The 24,009-nt window shown below is 40.9% G+C and overlaps 1 protein-coding gene across 3 annotated transcripts in view; it reads left to right on the forward strand.

Annotated features, from left to right (window-relative positions):
- Positions 1–24,009, forward strand: part of VPS13B (vacuolar protein sorting 13 homolog B) — a 354,623-nt gene that overhangs the window by 20,118 nt on the left and 310,496 nt on the right. For all 3 annotated transcript variants that reach the window (XM_081322737.1, XM_081322739.1, XM_081322738.1), the window contains exons 4-10: positions 2,029–2,146; positions 3,537–3,704; positions 5,036–5,217; positions 6,365–6,539; positions 15,741–15,985; positions 19,325–19,420; positions 19,935–20,057. In XM_081322737.1, coding sequence (XP_081178863.1) covers positions 2,029–2,146; positions 3,537–3,704; positions 5,036–5,217; positions 6,365–6,539; positions 15,741–15,985; positions 19,325–19,420; positions 19,935–20,057 — 1,107 coding nt within the window. The remainder of the gene's footprint in view (positions 1–2,028; positions 2,147–3,536; positions 3,705–5,035; positions 5,218–6,364; positions 6,540–15,740; positions 15,986–19,324; positions 19,421–19,934; positions 20,058–24,009) is intronic.

Genomic DNA, 24,009 nt, shown 5'->3' on the forward strand with positions numbered 1-24,009 from the left:
TGGTTAAGGCATCAGGCTAGAAACTGGGACACCATGAGTTCTAGTCTTGCCTTAGGCACAAAGCCAGCTGGATGACCTTGGTCCTGCCACTTTGCAAACCATTTTTGCAAATCCTTGCCAAAAAACCTATAGCGACTTATTCAGGCAGTATCCAAGAATCATACATGATTGAATGGAAGGGGGGGGAGTACAAATGTAAACATTTTATATCATTTTTCTCTTAAATTATAGGGTAGGGTAAATTTTATTGTTTTCCCCCCCATAAGTCTTCCCATAGTTGTAATATATAGTAATTAGTTCTTTAAAAATTTGCATCTACTTTATCATAAAACATTATACTTCTTCTGTCTTGCTATTATTTTAATAGTAATTTACATATATGTCCTAATAGGCAGTTTGGGTTCTGTATGAGGATTTCAAAATTCTGTCATTTGTCTTAAAAACTCTCTATTTTAAAGTCACCTTTTATTCTTCCAGCAGTCTGTAAATGCATCAACTATGGTTAACTTTGGGCTTTGGCAGATAATTATTTCTATGTCTTTAGCCTATTTCTTTTTCAGACATGATTCTCATAGAATTTTCTTTAGCAAGATTTATTGTGATGCCAGGAGTATCGAATGTAAGAATTTCAATAGGTGAATTGTTTACAATTTGGTACCAATATAGCTTTATGTATATTTAGGTGAAAATTGTCTGATTCCTTCTATGCAGCTTTTCCACAAACTAGTAAACAGGTTTCTTCAGTGGTTTTGGGAAAATTAGCAGCTGGTTGTTCATGAAACTATCTCTTGAAACTTTATCAGTCTGGGAACCAACATTTACAGCACCTGTGCTGTTCAGCATAGATAGGAAATTGCTGGGGAAGTCATGTGGGCCTTTAGAATCAGAAGTTATTTTTTTGTGGATGACAAAAGTTTAATGGCTCTTTGCATCAAATTATAAGAGAATAGTCAGTACTACAAAGTATTGCTTAAATTTGATAATGGGCTAGATCAGGAAGAACAGAAACAGAAGTGCTGCTTTCAGTAGAAACTAAATTGGATTGAGGTTCAGCCAATTTGGATTCGTTTAGAGCAGGGGTAGGCAACCTTGGCTCTTATATGACTTGTGGACTTCCAACTCCCAGAATTCCTGAGTCAGCATGGCTGGTTCAGGAATTCTGGGTCCTGAAGGCCACAAGTCATAAAAGAGCCAAGGTTGCCTACCTCTGGTTTAGAGGTAGGCCAGGTTAGGAAAGAGTTTTATTGTTTTCTTCCCTCAAGAGCTTGTTCATTCTTTCCTCAAGCTTTCTACATTATTTTACATGGTTTTATGCTACTTTTGATTGATGTCATGATCTAAGAGTGTTTCTTGATCCTCAGCTATCAGTAAATTTACAGAGGTTGTTTGGATAAGAAGTACATTTGGGCAAGAAGTACATTTACAAGTACCAATGCAATAATTCCTAACTCAGTCAAATTTGGCAACACTTAGCCATATTTCGGTGCAAACTAGTTTTGACTACTTCAAGGGACTACCCTTGAAAATATTTGGAAGTTTGCAGTTGTCACAAAATACTGTATGGCATCTGGGTTGTTAACTATTGCCTGAACTGAAAAATCCATTGCTTACTCAGCATAATTTAATGTTGGCCTAAGTCTCCAAGCAGAGGACCTTTTGAAGATGTCCCAGTTGTCATAGTTTGTTTTCTGGCATGCATGCAAGGACCTTTCACTACATCATCATTCCTTTGCTGTGAAGTGTTGGCTTTGGAGTTCATTTAGTTCTTACTTTCTTTGCACTTAGAACAGTAGACCAGGTATTTTTCCTTTGCAAAGTTTTGAATGCTAGTGTGTTTTAGTATTAATTTAAGCTAAGTAATATTTTAAACTAATTCTCTCTTTTGTTTGTTATTGAATTGAAAGCTGAGATATAAATCAAATAGGTCAGTAATTCCAATTAAAGAAGGCACAAAAATGATCTAACTACCTAATGTTTGCACTTCTTTTGTTGCTTGTCTTTAGCAAATAATTTTTAAAAATATTTTAGGATGACCATGAAAGTTGTGGTTCCAGTTCAACAAATCGTAGTACTACAGAAGGTTCAAAACCAACAGTGAAACCAAGAAAAATTCAACAGACTTCTCCTGACCCTGATTTGCCACCAGGTGATTTTTCCATATAAATATTATATTTGGACATTTGTAGTGGGCCTTTTGAGATTCATCACCGTACCTCCCAAATCTAAATAGAAAGTTTTGTGGGAGCATTTGTCACTGCCTTGGAATTTCTGCTTTGTTATTAAAATTAAGTACAAATAAACTTGGGAAATCAATAGTTGATCTATTTTTGTTGGTTATTGACTTATAAATAGTACAAGTAGTCCTTGTTTCAGTACTACATTTGGGATTTATAACTCTTGTTATTTAGCAAAGAGGTGAAAGTGCAACCGTGGTTATGATCTTACTTCAGCTTTCCTTTGTTTTGCAGACCTATGAAAGTTGCAAGTGCAAGGATTGCTTGTAAAATTACTTTTTATCACCATCATAATTGTGAATGGTCACTAAAACAAAGCAGTTGCTAAATGAGAACTTATGAAGCAATTCTAAGGCAGTCTAAAATCAGCCTTTTAGGACATTAATTGGCTTAAACAATGGTCCCCAACCCCCAGGCCATGGGCCACTATCAAGTCTTGAGTGGTTCAGAACTGGGCCATGGAAGTGGTAGGCAAGCATGTGCGTGTGTGAATCCCCACTTGTGTGAGCAGTGAGTGTGTGCATGCGTGCACACTTGCCCATTGCTCACAGGGAATCATCCCTTCTCCCCCCTGCTGGTCCGCAAAGCCAGAAAGATTGGGGAACTCTGGTCTAAAAGGCAATCTATTGTTGTAGTAATATAAAGCTTATCCTCATTGTTATATTGGCACAATTGTACTTTGATAATATAGTAATTGTTATAAATCACTAATAAGGCACTAGCACGGTCCCTCAACATTCTTTCTGCAGCATTAGAGGGTGCACGAGTTGGAGTGCACAGAGGAAGATCTATGCAAGAAGTATTTCTTGGCAATGGAGATTGCAGCGCAGATCTATGTTTTTACTTATGTAAAACACCAGTAATCCTAAAGAGGAATTTGTCAGGATACTTTTAAATATAGTCTTGCTAGTTTTTGCCACTTATGCATTAAGTTGTAATATTTAAACTGGATAATGCTAAATGATTATCTAGTGATTTGTGGGGAATGCCCATTCTATTTGATATTTATAATTACTGAAAACCAGTGGTGGGATTCAGCTGGTTCACACCACTTTGGTAGCTAATTTTTTGTTGCTCAGGCCCAAAATGGACTTCCCAAAGCAGCATCCACACAGAGAACCGGTTGTTCACATATTTGAATCCCACCAATGCTGAAGACCAAAAGACCAGAAAAGTTGATTACATTTGTTTTATTTAAAAGCTTTTTTTGGATTGTCAAAAAAAGCAAGGTTATTTTGTTTTAAGCAGCTTGCTGGTAGAGTTCCTAAATAACAACAGACCATATTTATATTTCCTTCTTAGGTTATGTACAAAGTTTGATTTGGCGGGTAATAAACAACGTCAACATTGTCATTAATAACCTCATACTCAAATATGTGGAGGATGATATTGTTCTTTCTGTTAATATTACTTCTGCGGAATGTTACACAGTAGATGAATTTTGGGATCGAGCCTTTATGGATATATCAGGTAATCTGTAAATCATTACTTTTTGCCAGAGTTAAAAAAAATCAACTAAAAATCAACTAAATGTACTATGTGGATTATGGATTATAGAAACCAATTGTTAATGATTTTTCTTTACAAATGTAAACCCAGCAGATACACTGTTTACCAACTATTAAGTGATTTATGCTTAAAAAAATCAATCAAATATATGAAAAAAACCCAACAACAACAGCTTAGCCGTCTTCAGTTAAGGGCACTGGGAAATGGCTGTTCTATTGACTAATAAGGGTAAATGGGCTCTGTGTTACTTACCAGAGAGATGATTAGTTCTGCCTGCACATATGAAACATCAGACCAGCTAGTTATGCAGGTGAGATAGCCTTTTGTGTTTCCCTATTCTGTCCTTAGAAGAAGAAACACAGTATTTTGAGGGGGTGGGGGAGTTGAGCCTTCCAGATTTCTGCAATGACTTATTGAATTGGATACCAAGCAGCAGGATGCATTTGGGAACTCCTCATAAACTTAGTCTCCTTGGTGTTATTTGTTTGTATTTACTTGTATGTTAAACAAATTCTGGGATACAAAGAACTGTTGCTGGAATTGGGTATGTCTACTGTAGTTTAGTGAAAAGAAGGACTACAGGTGACATGATAGCAGTGTTCCAATATCTAAAGGGCTGCCACAAAGAAGATGGGAATCAGCCTTTTCTCCAAAGCAACTGAAAGCAGAATGAGAAGCAATCGATGGAAACTAATCAAGAAAAGATCCAATTTAGAACTAAGGGGAAATTTCCTGACAGAACAATTAATCAGTGGAACGACTTGCCTCTAGAACTTGTAGGTGCTCCAACACTGGAAGTTTTTAAGAAGAGATTGGACAACCATTTGTCTGAAAAGATATAGGGTTTCTTGCCTGAGCAGGGAGTTGGACTAGAAGACCTCCAAGGTCCCTTCCAACTCTGTTATTCAGTTATATATCATAGAAGCATAATCTGTGTGGTTTCTGGAACCTTTCCAAAAGTGAATGTTTGTTGTTATTTTTAATGTGAAAGGAGGAGAGTTATTTCATACATCAAGAGTAATTGTGCACTTATTTTAAATGAAACGTAAAGCAAATGTAGTTTTCATCCTGGTGCCATCTATTGTATATTTTTTGTCTCATCCACCTCCTTTCTGAAGCATTATTTCTAATGTCCTAATCAGTGTTCGGCTGTTATTTTGAAAAAGTTTATGCAGTCTTACCATGTATGGTTCTTTCCATATTAAGTAGAATATAAATATGAACACAATATTTATTTTGTTTTGTTATTAAGACACAATATTTAGTCTTGCTATTTTTCTTTCTTTTCATAGCAACAGATTTGGTACTAAGGAAAGTGATAAACTTTTCTGATTGTACAGTTTGTCTAGACAAAAGGAATGCCAGTGGCAAAATTGAATTTTATCAAGATCCTCTGCTATACAAGTGTTCATTTAGAACTCGCTTGCACTTCACTTATGATAATCTTAATTCTAAGATGCCATCCATTATTAAAGTAAGTAGATTTCTTGATAATTGGGTCATATATTCTTGAAAAGCCCAAAATAGATAACTGAAGCTTTTTTGAGATACACTTATGCTCAAACAAACAAATAAATAAATATGAGAATAGTGTTCTGATCCACGACCAGAACTTAAGTTTCAGGAATTTCTGTGTTAAGTATTAACTTCATCTATGTTGTACAGTGATATTACTCTATGACATTCTGGACACTTTATTTCTTTCTTGATATTGGCATCACTATAGTTAATAGAAAAAATATAAAGAAAAAAATCATATAGTTTGGAGTTTGGAATATTTTTTATGAAGTATTTTATTCTAATCTTATTTCAAGGTGACATATCTTAATAAGTATCTTGGAACCAGCGTCGTCAGCTGAATCCAACAGTCAATAGCAGCATATATTTTTGGAAATTTATCCTATTTCTAATATAAAACTGAGGAAGCTCCGTAACTTTATCTATGTTGAAGTTGTTTCCAGATGTGGGCTTGTGTGTTGTAATTCATCTATCCCTATGTGCAGCTAATTTTACTAGTATTATTGATGCCACATGCTGTAATAAGCAGTTGTTTTGTGCATAATTTATCCAGTAGCATGTGGTTTCAGTCTTCTAATGCAGGCTACCAATTCAACATAATGGACATTTAAAGCTTTTCAGTGTAACTTCAATTTATTAGCTATAACAAATTTCAAACAGGCTTGACTGTAGAACTGAAGATTAATATTCAGAAATATTGGATCACTCTCAACAAAGTATTTTTTTTAGGTAATGGCCATTTTCTGTGGAATTCTGAGCTTTATTCTCTCAAATAGCTTTTCCAATTTAGAATGTGTACTTTATTATCCAAAATGCTTCAGAACAAGTTATTAAAGGTATTGGTTAGATCATGGACTTTACTTTTTTTTTTAGCTAGTGCTAGCTTTAACTATTCTCTATTAGAACTATTAAAGATAAAATATTTTTCCCCAGAATTGTATCTGTTATATCTATTTTAATGAAAATAAAAATTTATATTGGTTTGTTTCTGAAGTTGTTTTGTATGAGAAGATAGAGACTTAGCCAAGACAACCCCAGATGCTTCTTAAGCATGAGCGTTGGAATCTGATTATTTTATTATCTGCTTTTCTCTGTACTTGCAGGTTCATACTTTAGTTGAAAGTCTGAAGCTTTCTATTACTGATCAACAGCTTCCTATGTTTATCCGTATAATGCAACTTGTAATATCACTGTACTATGGAGAAATTGGTAACTTTAAAGATGGAGAAAGTGAAGACCCTATTTGTCACACCAAGGATATCTTGGGTAATATCTCAGGTAATAAAAAAGAATCTGACTTTGAAACAGACTGTTCATTTCTATAAAATTCCAAAGAGCCTATTTTTAGGATGGAATGTCCCATAACTGAATGTTTAGTAACATTGTTACTTATTAGGATTTAAATATTAAGCAATAGCTTGACTTGATTTATAGAAAAATCTATTTCACGATGTCTTGCACAAAATTTATTTATTTATTTATTTATTTTTTAAAATTCCATTTATATCCCGCCCTTCTCCGAAGACTCAGGGCGGCTTACAAGCTTAGCAGTAGCCTTCATTCTATGTATATGCCTGCTTATTAGGGCTTTCATACACCCCCCAAGCGGCATTATTACAAAGTCAGCTTATTGCCCCCAACAATCTGGGTCCTCATTTTACCTACCTCGGAAGGATGGAAGGCTGAGTCAACCTTGAGCCTGGTGGGATGCGAACCTGCACTAATTGCAGGCAGCTGGTGTTACTTAAGGAGGCATTAGCCCACTGCTCCACCAAAACAATTTTATCTTTTAAAAGCAAGTAGTGGAAATGCATTTTTTATGAGATGGGCATCTTGTTCAAGAAACATGATTAAGTCCATGAATGTATTTAAAACTGAATTGCTACCTTATTGAGTCCTGCACAGATCTTAGGCTGGTTCAAAGAGTCACATTAATATTTTATAATAAGATACAAAAAGAGTATGTAGAATAAATCCATTGGGATGATTTAGATTTTCCTATTATATAATTCAGTAATAATCAGTTGAGAAGAAATTACCTTAAATTATATTTACTATTATATTTGATAGCTTTATTTAATGTATGTTACTATTAATAGAATTTCCTTTTTAATCTGAACACATAGATTGCTTATTTTATTTCTCAGTCATATGTAATGGTGCAAAAGGTGATGTGAAATCATAGTAACATTAACAACCTGCTGTAACTAGCCATCTCTGAGGGGTCCTTGGTGCTGTCTGAGTTTGATTGTTTTCTTGCAGGCGCTTCAGTACCCAGTATCCTAGCACTGATGATGTTTCCTAGTTTGGGTAATGTAATGTCTGCAAGAAAACAAACAAGCTCAGAGAGCACCAAGGACCTCTCATTTCAACCCTGAGCTATAAATATTTTCCTTTATTACTATCCATCTCTTAATGAAAAGGAGATAAATACATACATTATGTGTAGATTAGATTTTTTTATACTTATGTATATGTTTATGATTAAAATCAACTTTCTTCAATTATAAAAATCCATTTTATCATTTATTTGGTGTTTGTTAGAGTACTGCCTGTGGCCAATGATTGAGTGGTCTTAGGGTCCTGACAACCCAGTAGGCATCAGGCTAGAAAACAGGAGATTGTGAATTCTAGTTCTATCTTGAATACAAAAGGAGCTGGGTGGTCTTGGGTAAGTCACTTTCTCTCAGTCTTAGGGAGGAATCAGTGGCACATCACTTCTGAAAAACCTTGCCAAGAAAGTTGCAGGGACTTGTCTCTGAGAATTAGACATGATTAATCTGTTTACATATCTGAATTTACTTAATTTATTTAGAGAACTCTTGATAACTTGCAAGGCATATAAAAACATTAACATAGAATTACAATTATATTTTATTATGAAAATTAAAATTAAAATACTGACATTAGAAGGCTGTGAAAATAAATATTCTAAACTATTGTAAGATAGTTTCCTTCAACTCCTGTGGCAAGTTATTCCATAATACGGATACCACAATAAGGAGATGATTGTGTCCAATATAGTCATGCTGGCGCCTACAAGAATTGCACTTAAGTAGAGTAGACAGTTTGGGAATAGAAAGACCTTAAAGTAAGTCAGGCTTAAGGTTTTGTGTGAACATCTTGAATTAGGCTTGGAAGACAACTAATAGCTAATGAAACTTTATTTATTTAAAATATTGTTACGTCTTCACAATTAAGAGTCTTGACAATACACAACACAGTCCTAATTCACATCTTTACAATTATACCACATTAGTATAAGTTTGTAAGGGATGCGGTGGCTCAGTGGGTTAGGACGCTGAGCTCATCGATCAGAAGGTCGGCAGTTTGGCGGGTCGAATCCCAAGTGCCGCGTAACAGAGTGAGCGCCTGTTACTCGTCCCAGCTTCTGCCAACCTAGCAGTTCGAAAGCATGTAAAAATGCAAGTAGAAAAATAGGGACACTCCGGTGGGAAGGTAACAGCGTTCCGTGCGCCTTTGGCGTCTAGTCGTGCCAGCCACATGACCACGGAAACGTCCTCAGACAAGCGCTGGCTCTTCGGCTTTGAAACGGAGATGAGCACTGGCCCCTAGAGTTGGAAACGACTAGCACGCATGTGCGGGGGAACCTTTACCTTTACCTTAGTATAAGTTTATGTCTAGAACTAGGATATCAGAAAATGTATAGATAATAAGGGGTTTGGGAACATAGGATGTAGTTATGAATGTCATTTGTTTTGTTCTTGTATTTAATAATGTTTCTATATTCTGAAAAACAATATGTTTGCTAAATTAAAACAGATAAATCTATCCATTTAAATTGATATATAATTTTAATACATTTTGATTAACATTGTTTTTATTTTCATTTAATGTGTTCTCTGCCTAGAGTCACTTGTTATGATGGACAGCTAAATAAATGGATTTAATAAATAAATACTGTTTTCTTTTGGAAAAACTTTAATACGTACAGTCTATTGTGTAAATTTAGGTAGGAGTGCATTCTTTGACTTTTGAATGTTGTAGATTCAACTGCTAATTTGTTTAAACTGGATACTACAAACTTATTTCTGTAATATTTCATTATTCTGGTAAGGATACTGAGTGGTGGGTTGTTTTTCTCTACCATGTATAAATTGTCCTATACCTCCTTGGCACCATCAAAATACGTAGGACTGATTCTCATAATCTCTTAGAGAATGGATGAACCATATTTAAGTATTATCAAGTTGGAGAAGGATGGGCTGATTCTTTCAGAAGATAGACTTGTTAGAGATTAACTTTTGCGCATCTGTGATAGATGTAGAAAAAAATATTTACAATTTAATTCAGATGACTACATGTACCTATATTACAAATTGATTCTTAAATGTTGGACAATTTGAGAGTAGAGAAAGACTGATTTTTTTTAGGTTAGATAACCAATATAATATTAAAATGGATATGTGTTGAACAGAGACAATATAATCAATTGGACAAGTATATCTGAGAAATACTATTTAAGTATCTATGCAGCAGGGTTACTAATGTCTGGGTTTGGTGATCTTATTTTTTTAAAATCTTGATTTAAAAAAATATAATCGTAGATAGGTAATCACTAAAGAGCATTTTAGAGTGCAGGGCAGTGTGAATTGAGAACAGGTGTCAAATTATGCCATTTGGGCCCCTTAAAAGTAACGCTTACTTTTATGCAAATATCTGAGTCTATTTACTATGAAAGTGAAACTTATTTCATTGAGTAGCCAAGTTTAACCACTTTAGCTGTTGTGTGGCTTTCATTAAATTACTGTAGGAAGCACAGTTGTTTTGCCTTTATTGTACTGATTTGGAGGCAGAGAATGATAAACTCTGTGTTGGGTCCATGTGGATTTGTTTCCATTATTTTTATTGGATTTATATGACAGCCTCAGAACATACCACCTACAAAGCTATCCGGTGTTTCTTCTATTATTTAAATTGAAAACTAAACATAAGTGCCCCATCTCTTTAATAAGGAAGTTTATTATAATAACGCACACACAAACATACACTCACACACTCACACACAAAACTGTTTCTCATTGAGCCCTTTGTGTTATTTCACTTTATAATGAACTTCTCATACTTGGAAAAACAGTGTGGAGGACTGACTTTGAAAGATTGCAGTGGCATATTCTTGCCTAATTCTAATAATATAGAGTAGTAGTGAGCACAATTAAATACGAGTTTATAAAATGGGCCTGATCAAATATAAAATCTATTTACCTTGTATTGCAAAACATTAATACTCTCTATAGAAACTCAAATACTTTGGCCACGTAATGAGAAGGAAGGACCCACTAGAGAAGAGCCTAATGCTGGGAAAGTTTGAGGGCAAGAGAAGAAGGGGACGACAGAGAATGAGGTGGCTGGATGGAGTCACTGAAGCAGTAGGCGTGAGCCTAAATGGACTCCAGAAATGGTAGAGGATAGGAAGGCCTGGAGGAATGTTGTCCATGGGGTCGTGATGGGTTGGTCACGACTTTGCAGTTAACAACAACAACAAATAGAAATCATTTACTTTTCCTTACTGGTCATTCATTTTTGCATTCAGTTCATATTCACATATATTTGTTCTTGACCTTACTCTTCTTTTCCACATATACTTCTTCAGTACTCCATGACTACTACATTTAACGTTTATGTTTCTCTTATATCAAACTTTCTCTTCCATGTAAGACTGCTTTGGAAGACATCCAGAAACTGCAGTTAGTGCAGCATGCAGGGTGCTTCCCTGCCACCTTGAAAGAGGCGGTGGTAAGGCCCCTCCTCAAGAAACCTGCCTTGGATCCAGCTATTTTAAATAACTTTCGTCCTGTCTCCAACCTTCGCTTCCTTGCGAAGGTTGTTGAGAGTGTGGTGGCATGGCAGCTCCCTTTGGTCCTGGAGGAAACTGAGTATCTGGATCCATACCAATCGGGTTTCAGGCCCGGGTACAGCACGGAGACGGCATTGGTCGCACTGGTGGATGATCTCTGGCGGGCCCGAGACAGGGGTTATTCCTCTGTCCTGGTCCTTTTAGACCTCTCAGTGTCTTTTGATACCATCGACCATGGTATCTTGCTGCGACGTCTTGAGGGGTTGGGAGTGGGAGGCACCGTTTTATGGTGGTTCTCCTACCTCTTGGGCCGTTCGCAGACGGTGTTGGCAGGAGGGCAGAGGTCAACCCCTAGGCCCCTTAGTTGTGGGGTGCCTCAGGGGTCGGTACTCTCGCCCCTCCTGTTCAACATCTATATGAAGCCGCTGGGTGAGATCATCCGTGGTTTCGGGGTGAGGTATCATCAATATGCTGATGATACCCAGTGTTTTATCTCTACCCCGAACCAACCCAGCGATGCCCTCGATGTGATGTCCTGTTTCCTGGAAGCAGTACGGATTTGGATGGGGAAGAACAGGCTCCAGCTCAACCCGGCCAAGACTGAGTGGCTTTACGTACCGGCATCTCGACTTGTCCAAGAGGTTCCATCTTTGGTTATGGGAGGAGAGCTGTTACCTCCCGTAGATAGGGCACACAATTTAGGTGTCCTCCTGGACTCACGACTCAGTTTTGAAGATCATATTGGAGTCGTGGCCAGGGGGGCATTTGCCCAGGTTCTCCTGGTGCGCCAGTTGCGCCCCTATCTGGACCGAGATGCCCTATGTACGGTCACTCATGCACTCGATACCTCTCGGATAGATTACTGCAATGCTCTCTACATGGGGCTGCCTTTGAAGACCACTCGGACGCTCCAGCTGGTGCAGAATGCGGCCGCGCGGGTAGTGATGGGAGCATCCCGATACTCCCATATTACACCCCTCCTGCGTGAGCTGCATTGGTTACCGGTTGTCTTCCGGGTGAGATTTAAGGTGCTGGTACTTACCTTTAAAGCCCTACATGGCTTAGGCCCGGGATATTTGCAGGACCGTCTGCTGCCGGGGACGACTTCCCATTGCCCAGTGCGCTCAAACAGAGAGGGCATCCTCAGGGTGCCGTTGGCTAGACAATGTTGGCTGGCGACCCCCAAGGGGAGAGCCTTCTCTGTGGGAGCGCCAGCCCTGTGGAACCAACTCCCCCTTGAGCTCCGGATGGCCCCGGATCTCCGGTCCTTTCGCTGCGACCTCAAAACTTTCCTTTTTCATCAGGCTGACTTGGATTGACGACGGGTTTTTAAAATGTTTTAATTTTTAATTGTTTAGTTAATTTATTTTGGGGCTGTTTATTTAATTTCTTTTAACTTTTGTATTGTTTTTATTGTTGTTAGCCACCCTGAGTCCTTCGGGAGATAGGGCGGCATATAAGTCCCAAAAATAATAAATAAATAAATAAATAATAAATGCATGCATGCATGCATGCATGCATTGAGTGTGAATGTCTTGAGAATATGGCAGCTCCCATCAGGTTATCACATTTAATAACCAGCTTCATATTTGCACAAAAGATTCTGTAATTCAAGTGTTTGCTTTATGGTAGGATATCTCTGAATTAAGTAATATACCATCCCTTTCTCATTTTCATACATTTCTCAGTGATTTGCTGAAGAGGAAAAATCTGGTTTGCACATCTCCCCTGGAGCAAAAAGTTGAAGTGTGCTTTTCATATTTTGCCCATTGTCACTTCAATTCTGTCAAGTATCTTCCTAGATATATTTAACAAACTAATTCCAAACAAATTTTGCACTTACTCTTTCAACTCTTCCTTTGTATAAGTAAATATTATTGCTACTCTTCTAATTGTCTAGCCCAGAGGCAATCTTCATGCCATGTTAAACAAGTTTCACGACCATTTCATAAATAAACTAAATTCAGATTATAACATTTCTCCAATTACACTATCCCCAAATGCTGCCCTACTGTTTTTGAACATTCTGGCAATATTTAGGCATTCCTTTTCATCATTTTTCCTCAAATAAATGCTAACATTTATAGCATTTGTTTCAATTTCACTTTGTTGTATTTAATTTTATTTACAATATTTATGATTCACCCGAATCTACAATTACTCTGGGTATGCTTACAAATAAATTGTATGCAGCCAATAAAATAAAAGAAACAATTATGTAATTATAGCAAACCATAATAAACCAGAACCCAAGACCTACTGAAGCAATACTTGCTTTCTAAATGCAAGCAGGCTAAGAGTCCTGTGACCTTCTGAGGAGAGGACATTCTAGAGATGATATTATCATTCCGATGTAAATCTCTAAAATATGTCTTCCAATGCCTCCTCACTTCAATTTCATCTCAAATAATTTCACTTTTTTAATCCACTCATACTCATACACCCCCACAACAACCTAGACAAGCATATATCCTTTTTGTAATTTATAATTCAAGTCCTGCTTTTTAATATCTCATAGACGACACCATGACGGCCGATAGATAACTGTTACCTAGTATTGTTGTTGGCTTATGGCATTGTTACATTAGCCAGGAGACCACAATGCTATTGCAAAGTAGTAGTTCGGCTACCAAATTACCAGCTCTATTGTAAGAAATGCTCACATGCTTTCCAAGGTGTGCCACAGGAGGGTGAGCTGGCTTTGCACCAGAAAAAAGACGAGTGGCTCTTCCTGTAGCATCATCTAAAGCCCTCTCCCTCCCCAGAGCCGCCTTGCGAATGGCCATTGCAACCAGGAAGGTTCAGAGCTGGCAGGAATCTGATTGCCTGCACGGAGCACCCGCTTGTCTTCCCACCAAAGTGGTACCTATTTATCTATCCACATAGAACATCCTTTCAAACTGTTAGGTGGACAGTTTAGGTAACTGAGATCATTCCGCCAGGCAGTTCTAGGATTCAAACTGCTGGAGCAGAGACCATTTTGTTGTGATTCCTTGCCAGCCAGTGGATCCGGCAGCTGAGTCTGAGGAATCAGATGAGGAGGAGGGGCCTGGAGTGACATTAGAGTCAGAGGAAGGCTCTGAGGAGCTCCAAGACTTGAGCAGGCTGAGATACAGCTGTGCTGGGAGCCTGAGTTGGACAGTGATGAAGAACAGTTGGGACAAATCACGGATGCACGAATACGCAGAAAAGAGAAGCGAGTAGGACAGAGGAATGAAATGCGGCAGCTCCAAAGACAAAGGAGAAGGCATTAGGAAGCTACGCCTTGGCTGAATTATAAAAGGGATGGTGTGGGAGGTGCTGGTTGCTGAAGGCAAACGTTCATGTTGAGGATCCAGTTTCTATGGACTGTGTTTGATTCAGATCTGTGAGAATAAAAGGGGTTGGTTTTTTCTTGCAGTTCCTGCCTGTTTCTTGGGAGAGGGGTTTCTCCTTGTGAGTATAACAAGGACTCACATAGGCTGGGAGAAAACACATTCCCAGAGTCATTAAGCCACTGAGCCACCGCGCCTGCTGCTTTCATGGCTTTAGACAAATTAAAATGAAAGTGGTCTGAGTGGTCTTGGGCCCATCACTCACTCTCAGTCCAACTCACCTCACAGGATTGTTGTGGAGGAAATAGGAGGAGGTAGGGGTATTAGGTATGTTTGCCAGCTTGAGTTATTTATCAAAATAGTACAAATGGTGATTTTAAAAATCTTTTAAAAAAGACTTTCTTATTTTTGTAGCAATACAGAAAAGGTATAGACTAGGTTATGAGCCTTAGACATGTCTTAGCTATACACAACATATTTTGCTTATAGTAAATATAGTACAGACCAGATTGGGCCAATATACTCAAGCACAAGCAAAGTCTTATTTTACTCCTTGCAGTCCACCTTACATAAAATATCTGAACTAAAGTCTACTTTCTTAGCCAGTCAACATCACACCAACGAGATAAATGCAATATACTGACACATATTCAGATGCTTATAACGTATTATAACTTAAGCGGTGTATTGATTTAACTCTATTCAAGCACATTGGGGACATAGGAGTGAATGTGGCTACAAAACACCCCATTTGATAATGAGACTTTAAAATAGTTCCAATTTACAGTATAAGTAAGGTTGGGAAAAAAAGTGGGAGGTTTGGGGGGGCATTTCTTTTTCAAACTAATCACGGCCCAATTTATGATGGTGATATTAATATTACTATCTGCAAGCTCACTATTCCTGGTTTAAATAAGTAGATTGGCTCTATGTCCTAATCTTTGTGCCAATTCAAATTCAAATACCTTTAATTTAAACAATTGTATTTTTTCCTTAAAAATACGGCTTTATAATAGATTTTTAAATTTAAATTGATGTTGCTCATAACAGAAGTGTTATATATGAGCAACAAAAGCCATAAAAATTCTAAAAAGAATATATATTTTAATTATATAAAATATATAAACTACAATCCTTAATTGTACAATGCATTTGGAAATGGATATTTTATGAATATGTTCAGCCTAACACAACAAAATTAGATATTCTCCTTATGTTAATTATGACAAGACATTTAATATTTTCAGGTAGAAAAATGTTCTTCTACAAAGGTAAATACAAATACAAAAATTCAATTTTTGGTGGCTAAAATTGCATTGTTAGCTAGCTCCGTTTCTTTGTTTTCAGGTGCAGAAGATGAAATAGGCAAAGACATTTCTCCAGAATTTTATATTCCACAAGATGATGATCAACAGCAAGGGTGGGTGTCGTGGGCCTGGTCCTTTGTACCTGCTATTGTGGGCACTGATAATGAAGACAGTGATGACGTTGGCGTGGATGACGGAACGATGAATCAACAGAGAAGTCCAGTCATTAAGGATCCCATTGTTTCCATAGGATTTTATTGCACAAAGGCAACAGTCACTTTCAAAGCAAGTATTTTATTTTTAATCCAAGTATATTTTCAGCTGTATTTAATTGAGTGATTAGTCAAGCGCACTTGCTACAAGCAGTATTGCCCAAATTCTAATCCTAGGAGAAAATGTATATAAAATGTATTTTTAGATAAAATACTATAGCAATCCTTCTATAGTATATACAGCATGCATCCTGTATGCATCCATTCAAATGTAACTCTGTGGAATTCAGTGAGAGGTACTCCTGTGTAAGTAAATAGTACTGAATCCTTACTATCTGATTTTTATTTCAACTGAAGAGAGTATATGTAGCTTAGGGTTGAACTGTGGGGTTCTTGATGTTCTCTGAATTTGGTTGTTGTAGTTGTTAGGCCAGGACAGCACACTGTCGTCAGGCGAGGAAGTCATACTTCTGCCCTCTTCATCTCTCCCAGCCTGCCTATCTCCTCCTATCCCTGCCTTTTTAGTGTACTGCATTCTGCTGCCTACCCTGTTGTCCTCTACTACCCATAAGTGACTTTCACCATCTTTTTTATTCTGCTGCTGGCCCAGTATACAGGTGCTGGGTGAGGATGCAGCCCTGGGTTGTGTGCAGTGAGTGCGATGGGGCTGCAGAGCCTCACCTGCCAAAAGGAGCTTACCAGGCTGGCAGAAGAGGAAGCAGCAGGATAGGGAGGTGTGCAACAGTGTCCTCCCTCATAAAATTTGATAAGTTTCATTGCAGAACCTATGACAAAGACCCCAGAACAGGATCAAACAACTGAAAAATAATAAATGAAGAAAGGAGTGTAAGCACTTTGAGATATGTGTGTGGGGGGGGAGAGCTTGAATTCTCTATAGTTTTAGTTAGTTAGTTATTGCTTCTTGAACATTTATGGCATTACACATGATTCTTTGTTTTCTCTGTCAGTAATCCTCTGATAGAATTAGTCTAATAGTCCCAAATTATCCATTAAATCTCACTGCTAAATGAAGATCTGAACCTAGGCTTTCTTGGTACAAAATTGTTACTACTATATTTGATTGATAACATCTATGTTATCAATTATTGTCTCTGTTACAAAATAAAAATTGCAAGAGTTCTCAGTGGTCTTTGAGGTTAGTTGTTTGCTTGCAAGCATTTCATTTCCCAACTAGGTAGCATCATCAGTGCCTAACATTATCATAGTTCAGGTATCATCATAAGTGAGCATGGATGATATTACCTAGTTAGGTAATGAAACATTTGCAAGCAAACTGTCATCAGGCAAGGCAGAAGAGATCTGTCTCCAAGGGTGAAGGTGGAGACTGTGTGGGAGGTGTTGTTTGGAATGGTAGCAGAACTGGAAGAAGCATAGAGATGCAGGCTTCTCAGATGCGCAGTGTGCAATATGCAGCTTGTGTTGGAACACTCCTGGAAAACCAGACTGCACGCTTCAGCTAGGAGTGGAGATGAGCCCAGCACTAAGAGTTAACCAGTGATAAGATGGGCTGCCAATAAACTTTACAAACAAATAAATAAGCTTACCCACAGACCCTTTGCTTGCTTTTGCCCCAGTCTTCTTCTTGCAAAGCCTCACAAATGGCCAGCAGCTTCCAATGTGCACTGCACAGTGTGTGTCAGAAGTGTACCAGGAGAACTGATCAGCGGGGCTTCAGCAAGGAGTAGAGATGAGACAGCTCTGGCAGAACTTACCCACAGGTCCCCTACTTGCTCTCAGCCAACTTACCTCCTGCAAATCTTCATGAATGGCCAGCAGCTTCCAAGGGGCTGAAGCCTACAGACCTTGCAGCTCCTTACACTTCTTCCAGTTCTGTCACCAACTCAGACGGTGCCTTCCAGCAACATCCAGCTTTATCACATGAACTTTCACCCTCTCCTACTTCACACAGCTTTGCCCCTCACTGTCTTGCTAGTTACTCCCCAGCTAGGCCTGGCAAGCTCTCTTCATCAGGTAAGGCTCCATCATCCCACTGTGTTCACTATGTGCTTCTCAGGGCTGCACCCTCTTCAACTGCCTGGATCCTGGACCAACATCGGGAAGAACAAAACAGTGAAGGTCAACTGGAGACAGCAGCAGCAAGGGGATATCAGGAATATAGTGTGTGGTAGAGTGCAGGGCACTCAGAGGGGCAGAAATGGGAAGAAGTGTGGGGGGAAGTGCTTCAGCAGTTGTAGGTGTGGGTTGACTGCCAAACTTCTGAATTCACGTAACCTTGTGGGCGCTGCAATGGCTGTATCTTTGGCAACTGGGCATAAGTCTTTCATTCCGTGCTGCTTTGACTTCAAACAGTCACTGAATGAATGATCATAAATAACTATAACTCCTTAAGATTGACCATTTTAGCAATTCTTGTTCATTTCCCTGCATTAAAATAATTTTGTATCCAAAAATTGTTAATATAAATTTCTACATTATAAATTGGAATATATAAGGATATTATGGTGGCATTTAGAAGGCAAATAACATTAGAATCTATTGTTCTGCTTGAATGCTAAAAATGTATGGAATTAATTTGTGGTTCATATTTTGGTCAAAAATAAGGTCAGGTTTCTGCATTAGCATTCTGAGTAGCTGATACTACTCCAGCTAAAAAAATCATAGCAAATTAAATGTAGCATTTTCCTAATAATGTCAGAAATTGTTCTTGCAACGTTTGAGTTCTTTTAATCAATTAATTGCTTTTCCTCTACAATAATTGCATACAGCTGAAGATTTTTTCCTGTTTTACTTGAACGTTTGCCTTATACAATTGTGCTTCAAAATGTCAACCATGTGTACACCCAGTCGGAAATGACAAAGTAATGAGAACTTCTAGAAATTTTGTTTTATGAGAAAATTAAAAGAAATTATTTTGGCAGTTAAAGATGAATAGAGTGCTAGGAACAGACAAAATATTAATCTACCTATTTTAGTGAATAATGCTAACCTTTTTAACCAGTGTGTGAGTGTAATGTGTAAACTTGAAGTATTTTCTTATGATTTAAAGTTCATAAGGGTCAACTGAATACTTCCATCTTTTAAATTACTTCCCGTGTTATTGCAGTGTGCTTAATAACATTTGGTTATATTCATAAACTCTGTTACACCTGCACAGAGGGTAATTTATCTTTTTTCTTCATTGTTTATGATTGGAGAAAGTAAAAGTATTACGGAATTTTTTTTCAGTTGTAGCAGTATATAGGTCAAATTGATGTATTTATGTCCAAGTTATTTTCTGTGTGGATAATGCGTCATAGCTCTTTTAGTGTACCTGTTTCCTATATTATCAATACTAAAATCTGTCATCATTTTTTCTTATTGAATAACGAGATTTTGCGTGTATTTAATTATAATGTTGTCTAATGGTAAATTTCCTCATATTGTTACATAGCTCACTGAAATGCAAGCTGAAAGTAGTTATTACAGTCCACAGAAAGTAAAATCCAAAGAAATAATTTGCTGGCAACAAGAAGGAACTACAATTGAGGTAATTTTTCCATTACTTTTGTACAGTGTTAATTTATAGTAGAAATCTTGGCATCAGTAGTTTTTCATCAGTATTATTATTTTCAGCTGGCAGTTACAGTATTGTTTTTATATTCCTCTCTTATTGGACAGTTGTAATTATTGAAAGAGATCCATTTTTAGATTATACCTATACTTCAGAAATGAGTATTTTCATGTCTTGTCCATTACAAATACTCTTTTATTTTATTTTATTTACTTTTTACTTAAGTACAGTGAGCCTACATATAAAATAATCCATAGAACTATTAATTTCACTGTAGTATCCTGGATTGTAAATTACACTGGGAAGTCAAAAACATTCCAGAAAAAGGCAATGGCAAATCACATATATTCTCTTTTCAAGAAAACTGAATAATTTTGTCTAATTTTCACCAGAAGTTGAACTCTTTGTGTGTCTTTATTTTCTTGTTTTATTTAGTTTGAATATTAACCATTGCCCATTGTTTTTATACCGCATTAAATTTTCTTCCCAGGCCCTTATGAGAGGAGAACCTTTCTTTAATTGCCAGATAGGATTTGTTGGTTGCCAAGCTCTTTGCCTTAAAGGAATTATGGGAGTTACAGATTTTGAAGAGAACAAGAACAGAAGTGAATCAGTAAGTATAATTTATATTTTATTGGATCACAGACATGCTAATGTGTTAGAAAGCCTGGAAACAGTTTTAGAAATTTTTAGAAGACCCTGAATCAAGTCCAAAGTGCCACGTCTCATTCTGAAAGTCAGAACAGGATTTAAGTATTGTTTTTTAAGTAAGGAAAAGTAATTTAAAAACTTTTTTTATTAGGGCCTCAGCGATTTAAGTATCAGTGAGAACAAAAATCCCAATATTTGTATATATGTTCAGCTCATGAACACATCTGAACTATTTTTTTTAGGTCCTAGAATAAAAAGAGAAATGGGCAGGATAGTTTCAACTAAAGAGTTGATTACATGTTGGGAAAAACACTGTATTTATCAATATCATTCCTTTTGTTCAAAATCTAGAACTCTCTTTCTCTCTCTAGTCTGTACACACACACACACACACGCACACACACACACACATGATTGGGTCTTGATAATTTTAAATCAAAATACTGAAATTATATAAATATTACCGTATATACTTGAGTATAAGCCGACTCGAGTATAAGCCGAGACCCCCAATTTCACCCCCAAAAACTGGAAAAAGTTATTGACTCGAGTATAAGCCGATCCGCCGTTCTGCAAGCCTCTGCCGCCAGCAGAGGCTCGATCCGCCATTTTGCAAGCCTGAATACACAGGAATACCCTGTGTGGCCGCGGCTCGTCGGCAGGTCTCCGTTCCTCCTGCCGACCTTTGGGGAGGTTTGGGCGCCTCCCCAAACCTCCCCAAACCTCGGCAGGTCTCCGTTCCTCCTGCCGACCTTTGGGGAGGTTTGGGCGCCTCCCCAAACCTCCCCAAACCTCGGCAGGTCTCCGTTCCTCCTGCCGACCTTTGGGGAGGTTTGGGCGCCTCCCCAAACCTCGGCAGGTCTCCGTTCCTCCTGCCGACCTTTGGGGAGGTTTGGGCGCCTCCCCAAACCTCTGCAGGTCTCCGTTCCTCCGCGCAGACCTGCCGACCTTTGGGGAAGTTTGGGCGCCTCCCCAAACCTCGGCAGGTCTCCGTTCCTCCTGCCGACCTTTGGGGAGGTTTGGGCGCCTCCCCAAACCTCCCCAAACCTCGGCAGGTCTCCGTTCCTCCTGCCGACCTTTGGGGAGGTTTGGGCGCCTCCCCAAACCTCGGCAGGTCTCCGTTCCTCCTGCCGACCTTTGGGGAGGTTTGGGCGCCTCCCCAAACCTCGGCAGGTCTCCGTTCCTCCTGCCGACCTTTGGGGAGGTTTGGGCGCCTCCCCAAACCTCCCCAAACCTCGGCAGGTCTCCGTTCCTCCTGCCGACCTTTGGGGAGGTTTGGGCGCCTCCCCAAACCTCCCCAAACCTCGGCAGGTCTCCGTTCCTCCTGCCGACCTTTGGGGAGGTTTGGGCGCCTCCCCAAACCTCCCCAAACCTCGGCAGGTCTCCGTTCCTCCGCGCAGACCTGCCGACGTTTGGGGAGGTTTGGGCGCCTCCCCAAACCTCCCCAAACCTCGGCAGGTCTCCGTTCCTGTTTGGGGAGGTTTGGGCGCCTCCCCAAACCTCCCCAAACCTCGGCAGGTCTCCGTTCCTCCGCGCAGACCTGCCGACCTTTGGGGAGGTTTGGGCGCCTCCCCAAACCTCCCCAAACCTCGGCAGGTCTCCGTTCCTGTTTGGGGAGGTTTGGGCGCCTCCCCAAACCTCCCCAAACCTCGGCAGGTCTCCGTTCCTCCGCGCAGACCTGCCGACGTTTGGGGAGGTTTGGGGAGGCGCCCAAACCTCCCCAAAGGTCGGCAGGAAGAACGGAGACCTGCCGAGGTTTGGGGAGGTTTGGGGAGGCGCCCAAACCTCCCCAAAGGTCGGCAGGTCTGCGCGGAGGAACGGAGACCTGCCGAGGTTTGGGGAGGTTTGGGGAGGCGCCCAAACCTCCCCAAACAGGAACGGAGACCTGCCGAGGTTTGGGGAGGTTTGGGGAGGCGCCCAAACCTCCCCAAACGTCGGCAGGTCTGCGCGGAGGAACGGAGACCTGCCGAGGTTTGGGGAGGTTTGGAGAGGCGCCCAAACCTCCCCAAACAGGAACGGAGACCTGCCGAGGTTTGGGGACGTTTGGGGAGGCGCCCAAACCTCCCCAAAGGTCGGCAGGAAGAACGGAGACCTGCCGAGGTTTGGGGAGGTTTGGGGAGGCGCCCAAACCTCCCCAAACAGGAACGGAGACCTGCCGAGGTTTGGGGAGGTTTGGGGAGGCGCCCAAACCTCCCCAAAGGTCGGCAGGAAGAACGGAGACCTGCCGAGGTTTGGGGAGGTTTGGGGAGGCGCCCAAACCTCCCCAAACAGGAACGGAGACCTGCCGAGGTTTGGGGAGGTTTGGGGAGGCGCCCAAACCTCCCCAAACGTCGGCAGGTCTGTGCGGAGGAACGGAGACCTGCCGAGGTTTGGGGAGGCGCCCAAACCTCCCCAAAGGTCGGCAGGAGGAACGGAGACCTGCCGAGGTTTGGGGAGGTTTGGGGAGGCGCCCAAACCTCCCCAAAGGTCGGCAGGAGGAACGGAGACCTGCCGAGGTTTGGGGAGGTTTGGGGAGGCGCCCAAACCTCCCCAAAGGTCGGCAGGAAGAACGGAGACCTGCCGAGGTTTGGGGAGGTTTGGGGAGGCGCCCAAACCTCCCCAAAGGTCGGCAGGTCTGCGCGGAGGAACGGAGACCTGCCGAGGTTTGGGGAGGTTTGGGGAGGCGCCCAAACCTCCCCAAACAGGAACGGAGACCTGCCGAGGTTTGGGGAGGTTTGGGGAGGCGCCCAAACCTCCCCAAACGTCGGCAGGTCTGCGCGGAGGAACGGAGACCTGCCGAGGTTTGGGGAGGTTTGGGGAGGCGCCCAAACCTCCCCAAACAGGAACGGAGACCTGCCGAGGTTTGGGGAGGTTTGGGGAGGCGCCCAAACCTCCCCAAAGGTCGGCAGGAAGAACGGAGACCTGCCGAGGTTTGGGGAGGTTTGGGGAGGCGCCCAAACCTCCCCAAACAGGAACGGAGACCTGCCGAGGTTTGGGGAGGTTTGGGGAGGCGCCCAAACCTCCCCAAAGGTCGGCAGGAAGAACGGAGACCTGCCGAGGTTTGGGGAGGTTTGGGGAGGCGCCCAAACCTCCCCAAACAGGAACGGAGACCTGCCGAGGTTTGGGGAGGTTTGGGGAGGCGCCCAAACCTCCCCAAACGTCGGCAGGTCTGCGCGGAGGAACGGAGACCTGCCGAGGTTTGGGGAGGCGCCCAAACCTCCCCAAAGGTCGGCAGGAGGAACGGAGACCTGCCGAGGTTTGGGGAGGTTTGGGGAGGCGCCCAAACCTCCCCAAAGGTCGGCAGGAGGAACGGAGACCTGCCGAGGTTTGGGGAGGTTTGGGGAGGCGCCCAAACCTCCCCAAAGGTCGGCAGGAGGAACGGAGACCTGCCGAGGTTTGGGGAGGTTTGGGGAGGCGCCCAAACCTCCCCAAACGTCGGCAGGTCTGCGCGGAGGAACGGAGACCTGCCGAGGTTTGGGGAGGCGCCCAAACCTCCCCGAACGTCGGCAAGTCTCCGTTCCTCCGCGCCCTGCCTGCCTGCTTCTTTCCGCTGCGGAAAGAAGCAGGCAGGCAAGGCGCGGAGTTTGGGGAGGTGCGCGCGCACCTCCCCAAACCTCCCCAAACTTCGGCAGGTCTCGGACGGCGGTGGCTTGGGAGAGGTGCGGGCGATCCCGGAAGCACCAAAGCCTCGGCCGCGCACAAGTCCTCGGTAAGTTTTTTTGTTGACTGGAGTATAAGCCGAAGTGGAATTTTTCAGCCCAAAAAGTGGGCTGAAAAATTCGGCTTATACTCAAGTATATACGGTAAATGCTATTACAGTATTTTTTTCATTAATGTGAATTTCCTATAGTAAAAACTCTAGCTGAGTATGATCTGATTTAGGAGACGGACTGGCTGACCAGTGGGAGAAGTCAAACAGGGAATTTGCCTACATG

The sequence above is a fragment of the Vipera berus genome (genome assembly GCF_964194415.1).
Source record: "Vipera berus genome assembly, chromosome: 3".
NCBI classification, from domain to species: Eukaryota; Metazoa; Chordata; class Lepidosauria; order Squamata; family Viperidae; genus Vipera; species Vipera berus.